Here is a 10,000-nt window from a genome sequence, read left to right as displayed (position 1 = left end):
AAAAAAGCTATAAAAAAATATAAAAAGTCAGTAAATGTATCCATTAAATAATAAAAGTCATAGTTTATTGTATATTAAAATGTCATCTTTACATTTCTACAACCTCGTGTCTGAGGAAGGATTCCCCTTTAAATAATGTTTTGATGGTGTTTTTACACAACATGTTATCCACTTTTGACCTTTTCATTACCCATCATCCTCTGCCTTCTCTCTCTCTCTTTCTCGCCCCTTTCCTCCAACTTTCCCTCCACGGATCCTTCAATCTCTCTCCTGTCACCTTTTCATCCTTCCTCGTTTCCTCCTTCCCTTTCTATCCATCCTTCTTCATCTCGGGCTGTTCTCCCCCCTCCGTCCATCGCTCTGAGTTTTCTGCCTCCATTAGGGGGGAAATGGAAAAAGTGACATCAGCTATTTGGTAAACGGAGAGAGATGGAGGGAACGGGACGAACCCGAGGGCAGAGAGACGGAAAGCAAAGATCAGAAGAGTGACGTTAGGAGGGATTGCGAAAGAGAGAAAAGGAAACAAAGAGGAGAGGAAAGAGTGGCAGGGGTGAGGAAGAGTTAAAGAGCGATGAAGAGGAGGAAGGGGGGAGGTAGAGATCCATTATAGGGAGAGTGAGAGGCTTCACCTCATTAACCCCGTAATGCAGAGTAAATATACAGTCTAAATGGAACATAGACTGTGTGTGTGTGTTTACTCCCAGGCTTCTGTGTGTGTGTGTGTGTGTGTGTGTGTGTGTGTGTGTGTGTGTGTGTGTGTGTGTGTGTGTGTGTGTGTGTGTGTGTGTGTGTGTGTGTGTGTGTGTGTGTGTGTGTGTGTGTGTGTGTGTGTCTGTGTGTGTGTGTGTGTGTGTCTGTTTGTGTGTGTGTGTGTGTGTGTGTGTGTGTGTGTGTCTGTTTGTGTGTGTGTGTGTCTGTGTGTGTGTGTGTGTGTGTGTGTGTGTGTGTGTGTGTGTGTGTGTGTGTGTGCGCGTGTGTGTGTGTTTACTCTCGGGCTTCTGTGAGTATGTGTGTGTGTCTGTGTGTGTGTGTGTGTTTGTGTGTGTGTGTGTGTGTGTGTGTGTGTGTGTGTGTCTGTGTGTGTGTGTGTGTGTGTGTGTGTGTCTGTGTGTGTGTGTGTGTGTGTGTGTGTCTGTGTGTGTGTGTTTACTCCCGGGCTTCTGTGTTTGTGTGTGTGTGTGTGTGTGTGTGTGTGTGTGTGTGTGTGTGTGTGTGTGTGTGTGTGTGTGTGTTTGGGTTTATGTGTGGGTGTGTGAGTGTGTGTGTGTGTGTGTGTGTGTGTGTGTGTGTGTGTGTGTGTGTGTGTGTGTGTGTGTGTGTGTGTGTGTTTACTCCCAGCCTTATTTGTGTGTGTCTGTGTATGTGAGTGTGTGTGTGTGTGTGTGTGTGTGTGTGTGTGTGTGTGTGTGTGTATGTGTGTGTTTACTCCCGGGCTTCTGTGAGTGTGTGTGTGTGTGTGTGTGTGTGTGTGTGTGTGTGTGTGTGTGTGTGTGTGTGTGTGTGTGTGTGTGTGTGTATGTGTGTGTGTGTGTGTGTTTAAATATATTCCTAAATACCACAGTTTGTTAAATCCCAGAAAGGTGATATTAGATCATGGAAAGATAACGATATGGTATCAGCGTTTTTTGATTTGTTTTTTTTCACGTGTGTGGCGTCACATTATGTATTGTTCAGTGGTGGGAGATCAGATCTTATACTTAATAATACCGCAGTGTAGAAACAAGCAAACGTCCTGCATTCATAATGTTATATAAGTACAAGAGTATTAGCAGCAGAATATATAATAATATATATCACTCGACGTATAATTAGTTATGCATTCAGGTGTCTATCTTTGTAATGTTGCATATGTTAAAGGTTGAGAAATCATTGATACCTTCTTATACTGACAGGTATCTGTGATATCCATAATATCACATTATAGTTTACTAGTTGCTGCAAAAGTTAGTAGTAACTCATGTTTTAAAATAGTACAATATTTTCTGCCAAAATGTAGTAACATAGAAGTAGCATGACATGAAAATACTCAATTACATAGAAAGTACTTGATTACATTTACTTTCCACCACTTGTATTACTTTATATCGAATGGAAACACATCAATGTTTAAGTCTGTCTTTACTACTTCCTGCCAATTGCTTCTTGTTGGTCTTTTAAATCATTAAACACAAGTTATATTTTGAGAAAACACTGAGTAACTTCCTAAAAAATATGTAGTTGTTATTCAAATGTCACTCAAAATAGGAGGAAGTAGTGTGTTTATTCAGGGACTATTTTCTGTGGCGGATGAATCCACATGTGTTGCTCTAGTCTAGTCTGTATTAATGGCATCATGATGGTGTGTGTGATTGAGTTAGATTAACCTTTGGTGTGTGTGTGTGTGTGTGTGTGTGTGTGTGTGTGTGTGTGTGTGTGTGTGTGTGTGTGTGTGTGTGTGTGTGTGTGTGTGTGTGTGTGTGTGTGTGTGTGTGTGTGTGTGTGTGTGTGTGTGTGTGTGTGTGTGTGTGTGTGTGTGTGTGTGTGTGTGTGTGTGTGTGTGTGTGTGTGTGTGTGTGTGATGAATGCTAGGGTTATTGCTTTAGTGTTGTTGGTCAGTCATCCACCGATTTGGTCCAAACCACATATTTAATGAATTACCATGAAACTGTTTTATTAACAACATGTTCCCTCGACGGTCTAACCCAGACTTTGCTCAGCTTGAAATTTAAGTGACATATTCGGGCAATTATTGGATGAATCGGCATGACATGTGGTACAAATGTTTCCCAGACACAGTTGACTTTTCCTCTTCCGCCAGAACAAATCTACAGAGAGGCCATATGATTTTCATGGGAGGGCACACAATATAGATCGTATCAAACGGCATGGTCAACAGCATTGCGTACAAACACTGGTAACTCATGAGCAAGGCACACATTTGAAATAAAAAAATAACAGCCACAGCTTTGCTTGGGCCTTAAACTTGAGCAACCGTTGACCGGAGCAGCAAACGTAATAATACAGAGCGACCCCACATTATGCAGTGCGTACTAGCGTCAGCCCGGGGTGTGCCGAGGTCAAGCTATAACATTAAGGCGTGCTGCTGCAACGGGAGGTGCAGGGTCGCCAGCAGAACCATCGGCTGCAGTTCTTTCATCGGGATTTATTTTTAATAAATCCTTAGACCTACTCGTGGTTTTAAGCCCATTTCTGATCTCCATTTTGTCATTTAAAACAGAAATGGGAGTCTACAGAATGCATAATAAAAAACAAATTCAGAATAGGCGGCAGAGTAGTGTGACGCTGTGATTGGTCTAAATGTGGACGAATAACAAATCACAAAAGATACAGGAATTGATTTGACCTAGACTACGATCTTTTTTTTAGTTACTCTCTGACATCACATACATCGTAGCATTAAAGTTCAGTTTATTTATAATATTATTTTTATTTTATTTAAATAACGGCGCCAGGTCTGTGCCACTATGACATTTGTAGTTTTGAGGGAAATATCTTGACAACTATTGGATGAATCTGCTTGAAATGTGGTACAAATCTTACTAGAAAAATCATTTTAACACTAGAACCGCCAACGGGTCAATTTTACCCGCAGCTGTTTTTTGATTGTATGTAACTTTTTTTCAGTAAATATTAAAGTCTCCCAGTCTGTGACTTTTCCTGAAAAGGTGTTATATAGTACCCTCTGTTGTTAAACATTGTCAATATGAAGTCAGAATGAAAAATCGCCAAATAAATGGCCATTTATACCTATATCCGCCAGCGGGTAGTATTTACCTCATAGAAAATGTAGCGTAAACATGACGTGTTGCTATAGCAACGCCTTTTGTCTACTGCGGTTCCTTATAGATAGAGAGATAGATAGATAGATAGATAGATAGATAGAGAGAGATAGACAGATAGATAGATAGTTATTGATAGATCGATAGTTATAGATAGCTAGAGAGATTTGTACCTAAACAAAACAAGAATCTAACACCAAGCGTTTAAATCAGCACTGGTAGCGATATTTTATACTTCATGCTATCTGCACAAACTATGTCATATGAAAAGCTGAGAGTCCACAGATTCTATTGGTATAAGTTTCATCCCTGTGCGATCAAAACTCACTGTTCTGTATGATAAATAAAAGAACATTGTACCTTGAAAATCAATAGCGGGTACATTTTACCCGTTGGCGGTTTTAGGTATACAGCGACCTCTGGCGGTTCTAGTGTTGAAGATGATGACTTCTCCTGTACCGCCACCATGAGGTTGACATTTGTGGTTTTTAGTTAAATATCTTGACAACTCTTGGCATATTGTATTAGTTGTACCCTTGGTTCAGACGTTGTTAACAATCCCAAGATCAAGTCGAGAAATAATCATTTTAAAATTATACACACAATGGCTTTAAAAAAAGGCGTTGCCTTTTTACAAAAATACAAATTTAAAATGAGTTTCTGTCGGTGTTGTTGTTTCCTTGTGACTTCAATCCAATCTGAAAAATATTTATGGGGCTTTCATTTGGTGAAAAGAGACTTTAAGTTCTAGTATCTGAGATTAGTGATCCTGGTTTCATTGTTTCTGGTACTTTTTGGTCAATAAGGGTTATGAGAGTTTTGTTCCAGATCTTTGAACATTTGTTACAGATAGATCCCAAAGAAATAATTTTAGACTTCGTCGATTAACCTCGAATTTTCCTCATGAGGCTGGTGGTTTTGAGTAAAATATCTCAACAGCAATTGAGTACTCGTGGTGTAGTAGTTCCTTGTGTAAAATGTTGTTGAGTCATATCAATGGGGCTTTGGATCTGGTGGAAACAATAATGTGCAAAAGTGAATTTTATTTCAAGAAGCTTGGTGAAGTTCCCCCGAGTTCCATCGTTACTGGGACTTTTGTACGCTATGTTTGTATATATGTGTGTGTGTGTGTGTGTGTGTGTGTGTGTGTGTGTGTGTGTGTGTGTGTGTGTGTGTGTGTGTGTGTGTGTGTGTGTGTGTGTGTGTGTGTGTGTGTGTGTGTGTGTGTGTGTGTGTGTGTGTGTGTGTGTGTGTGTGTGTGTGTGTGTGTGTGTGTGTGTGTGTGTGTGTGTGTGTGTGTGTGTGTGTGTGTGTGTGTGTGTGTGTGTGTGTGTGTGTGTGTGTGTGTGTGTGTGTGTGTGTGTGTGTGTGTGTGTGTGTGTGTGTGTGTGTGTGTGTGTGTGTGTGTGTGTGTGTGTGTGTGTGTGTGTGTGTGTGTGTGTGTGTGTGTGTGTGTGTAAAACACCACAGGACAGCAGTCATTATAATACTGTATATTTGCAGTCAGCTCAAACCCAGAGAACAGTGACAGACTGAGAGATCATCAGGAGAAACAAATAATAATAATAAAACAAGACTGAATGTTTTTGTTTCTATCTACACGGAATATCCCTTTAACACCCCCAAATATCCCACCCCCACCCTGACATCCCCCGCCCCTCATCCCTCCCGTACACATTTCAAATAGTAATCAACAAATAAACAAACAAATAAACACGCAGTGGAATAAACAAAACTGCAACACAACAGTCTGCACTCTTAGTAGGTCAGAAAATCAGGGAGTAAAACGTTTCTTGTGTTTGTTTTTCGAGGAGCGCTTGATTTCAACATCTGAAGTACTCTTGCATCGGGGCAGTTTTTTAATAAACAAATCAAACTCTCCACGTTGATCATTTCACAAACACCAGAAAGTCAACATCTTGGTCACGGGAAACAAGGGGTCAAACGGTGAAAAGGAAGAGAATCCAACGTACCTTTTTTTTTTTACTTTAAAGGATCAAATATCGTGTCTAAAAATCACTCCATTGTCATAAAAAAAGGGTTTGTTTTTTTAACGTTTTGCATGGTTTGAGAAACAGGTTATTATTATTATTATTATTATTATTATTATTATTAAGAGGTGATAGAAAATACATTGAAAAGCTGCATCAAACATTTTCAGAGTAATGCCTCCTTAAAAAGGGAAAAAGAGATAGAAGTAGAAGAAGCAGGAGATAGAAGAGGACGAGGGGAGGTAAAGGAGGTTAAAATAAGCCAAATGACAACATAAGAAGTTTTCCCATGCATTCTTTTCAGTCCCTGTACGGAAAACAAAAATGAATGAAACATGAGAGACAGAAATAGCCTCCAGAGTTTTACTTTTTTTTTTACATCCCTTCCCGATATTTTTTTTTTACACTACACGTCTCAAATCCTGAGCTCCTCTTATTGGCTGATTATCGTCCAATCAGAAGGGAGTAGACAACCAGCCAATGAGGTCAACCGATTTTTTTAAAAGTCATTTCAAAAACCGATTCATCGCATCAGTGGACGATGTTTTGGTTGCCACAAGATGTCTGAACCGAGGTCATTTGTGAAAGCTTGTTGACGTTATTCCGGTACTTTCCGTTGCTTCCATCGCCTTGTTTTTATTTATTCTTACCAAAACAAACAAGGTGAGATAAGTCCCAGTGCAGGTAGAGAAAAAGAGGAATGAATGGAGTGGATTTTATCTAAAAAAAAAAGAAGAAGATAAAGAAGTAGAGACGACCCCAACGAGTCCAAATCAGGAGTGTTTGTGTCTTCTAGTAGTCTCATAGTTTGTTTTGTAGCAACGTCAAAAAGTTTTCAGCAAAGAATAAAATCCCGCCGGGGGAAAAGTGGTTTTCGTGATTTCGTGGAAACGGGCTGGTGGAGTTCTTCTGTGCAGGAACGGGGAAAGTGGTAAAGGGGGCGGGGCTTCATGGAGAGAAGGCGGGACTTCAGGGAGAGGAGGCGGGGCTTCAGGAAGAGGAGGCGGTCTTTCTAGAACATCATGGGGGTCTTCAGAAAGGACCGGGAGTCTAGGGGGAAAAAATAAACAGAAATAATTCCGTTAAAGACGACAAAATACGTTCATATTTGTATGAAGTGTCTCTACTGTGACATGTTTCCACGCTTTCATATTCCAAAAGGTCTACAAAGGTGGTTTTTCAATCATTTTAAAACCTATTTATTGACTAAAGGCCAAGTTGACATATTTAAATGTCTTGTTTTTCACCGACCAACAGCGTGAAACCCAAATAAATGTTGTTAACTATCAAAGAAGTCCAAAAAAAAAGAAGCAAATATTCACATTTTAAAGCTTTAAACAGTGATTTTGGGTCACTTTTGCTTAAAAAAACATTTTAAAACTGCATCAGATTTTCTGTTGATCGACTAATAATTTCGTCTCCACTATTAAGCCACTTAACCAATTATAGGACAATTTAATTTGATGCCAGTAAGATTTCCGAATTTCTAACATTTAAAATGATTTTTCTAGATTTCTATAAATAGTTACAAGTTTGTCAGGAAAATGGTGTGTATTAGTGGAAAACTGACATTTAACATGTGTCAAAAATCAGATAAACTGACATTAGTCTCATGATATCAGTAGCTAGCATGCTGGTAGGAACAACACATGCATTTGTTTATTTATTTAAATAAACCCCACCTTCTTAAAACCCCCATCGCTGCACATAATACACCCTATCGATCTATACCTATAACACAATTTAAATCAGAGGGGCGTCTTCATGTGTATTAACAATGTAGATTCTTCAGTGTGTATCTAAAGAGCTCCATCTGTACAGAAGCCCCTCGCTCTGATCATGATTATTAACGCAGGACGTGGGTTTTTAGCTGAATGAGTTCCATGTTGTTCTCCCTTTATGCAGCGTTTATGATACAAATCTCATATCTCCAATTTTGCCCTGGTCGGCTCTCTCTCTCTCTCTCTCTCTCTCTCTCATTTCACCTCCGTCGTTCTCCTTCCGCTCCCCGTAGTGCTTTAACTGCACACACACACACGCACACACACACACCTTCCTCTCCCTGCGGTGTCATTGTTTTCTGCGAACGTTGCAAAGTGTTTACATTTCTGCATAACAGCAACCATAAACCTGCCCTCCTATTTCTCCTCTCGGCCTTCATCACTTTTTGTACTCGTCTTCATCCTCTCTTTTTCATATTACCCTCTAGTCTTGTCCTTTTCTTCATCATTACTTGGGGATATGGAACAGGTTTGAGGTGTTACTTTGTTCAATCTCTCTTTCATCTCGCCTCCTTCATCTCTCTCCGCCTGCCCTTCCCTATTTTTATCACTCGGACCCCCTCCTACCTTCCTCTTTCATCCCTCTATTCTACATGCATCCTCTTCCTCCTCGTCCTCTATCTGTTACTCTCATATTATTTTTATCCCGACCCATTCTTCTCTCTGTCCTCTCCTGTCCTTTCTTTCGGCAGCAGCTTCGGCCGGGTGCTTAAAAAAACAACTTATAAAGTCGTCGCTCTGAACCCCTTCTTAAAACTTTAATCTGTAACGTCATCATTTCTTTTCTCCGAGGTGCTAAATTGATCGGATTTGTAAGTTTTCTGTGGCTGAATTAATACTGGTTTATTCCTGACACTTATGCCTACAACTAAGGATTATTTCCAATATCAATAAGGCCAAATTGTTCTTTTTTATAAATGGTTTTGTCAATGAAAAATGTCCATCAACATTTCTGACATTTTAACGGTCTTTTCTGGCCTAAAACAAAACAATATTAATTCGTAAAACTACGCATTTTCAAGCGCTCGTCAATTATTAAAACTATTTGTTTCACATTAAGTAAGAATGTATTGTTCATATTTTCCGCAATTGTTTAATCATTTTAAATAGATATGCAACTTATAAAAGATCATTTCTATGAAGAATATTATTTCGACATACATTGTGAGTCTATAAAAATATCGGAAAAACAATTTGTCTGTGTTTGTTTGGAAAATGACAGTTACATGGGTAAATTATTTAATTGAAAGATAATAAATTATATGACATTTTCTAATATCTAACATTATTTTATTTTGTTCCTGGAGCTTTCCTGAAGTTTCTCCAGCTGTGCCTCTCTACTTTATTTCTCTTTGTGCAATGCATCATGGGATAATAATATCCCAACGACACCTTATTAAGAATTCAAACATTTATAAAGGACACAAAATTACAAAAAATGGAGTTGAGACAAGGATATTTTTTTCTTATTAGCATCTTTTAATGTTTCATTTTTAATAAATTGAATTAATTTTGTTCGTCTTTCCCGTGTTTCCTCCTCCTCCTTTTCCCTTTTACTTGTAACAGTTTGTACCTGGCAACCCCGTTTCCCTTCCCTCTCACCTCCATCTGTCACTGTAACACACACCTCCTGCCTCTCTCTCTCTCTGTGTGTGTGTGTGTGTGTGTGTGTGTGTGTGTGTGTGTGTGTGTGTGTGTGTGTGTGTGTGTGACCTAGCATTACTATCCTTGTGGGGACCTAAATCTGTTTACACAGTCATGTGTGGGGACTCGCCTCCCTTATGGGGACATAACCCTTAAGGTGAAGACTTGGTTAGGGTTAGGCATGTGTTGGTTAGGGTTAAGGTTAGGATAAGTCTCCAGGAAATGCATGTAAGTCAATGTAATGTCCCCTGAAGTGATGTATACATGGTGTGTGTGTGTGTGTGTGTGTGTGTGTGTGTGTGTGTGTGTGTGTGTGTGTGTGTGTGTGTGTGTGTGTGTGTGTGTGTGTGTGTGTGTGTGTGTGTGTGTGTGTGTGTGTGTGTGTGTGTGTGTGTGTGTGTGTGTGTGTGTGTGTGTGTGTGTGTTTCCTGGTTACAAATGGTGCTGACCTGCCTTGTTAAGAGTCTGTCGGCTGGAGGAGGAAATCTCACCAGGTCTCGCAACAAGGTCACTTCCTTCTGCCCTCCTTTTCCTCCTCTCCCATTCGTCTCCTTGTTCTCTTTCCTTCTCCTTCTCGTTCTTATTTCCCTCTTTTATCCTCTTGCTCCCCTCTTCACTACTCTCTCTCTTTATCCTTCCTGTCTTCCCACCTCTTACTTTTCCCTTTCTTCCTCTTTATCTCTCGTCTGTTATGATTCCTCTTCATCTGTCCTTCCTAGTCAACCTTTTCTTTCCTCTTGCCCTTTATCGTTTTTCTGATTCCCCCTCTTTCCCCCTTCTTTCAGTTCCCATCATCACCTCCTTT

The 10,000-nt window shown here is 39.9% G+C and overlaps 1 protein-coding gene across 4 annotated transcripts in view; it reads right to left on the bottom strand.

The window, feature by feature from the left end:
- Window positions 1–5,712: 5,712 nt before the first annotated feature.
- The window catches only part of dachb (dachshund b), a 29,407-nt gene continuing 25,119 nt past the window's right edge, over window positions 5,713–10,000 (bottom strand). For all 4 annotated transcript variants that reach the window (XM_079668039.1, XM_079668041.1, XM_079668038.1 and 1 more), the window contains one exon: window positions 5,713–6,820. In XM_079668039.1, coding sequence (XP_079524165.1) covers window positions 6,783–6,820 — 38 coding nt within the window. In that variant the 3' untranslated portion in view covers window positions 5,713–6,782. The remainder of the gene's footprint in view (window positions 6,821–10,000) is intronic.

The sequence above is a fragment of the Notothenia rossii genome, assembly GCF_949606895.1.
Source record: "Notothenia rossii genome assembly, chromosome: 3".
Classification (NCBI taxonomy): domain Eukaryota; kingdom Metazoa; phylum Chordata; class Actinopteri; order Perciformes; family Nototheniidae; genus Notothenia; species Notothenia rossii.
Note: the sequence above shows the minus strand (reverse complement) of the source record. Positions and strands in the feature narration are given on the sequence as shown.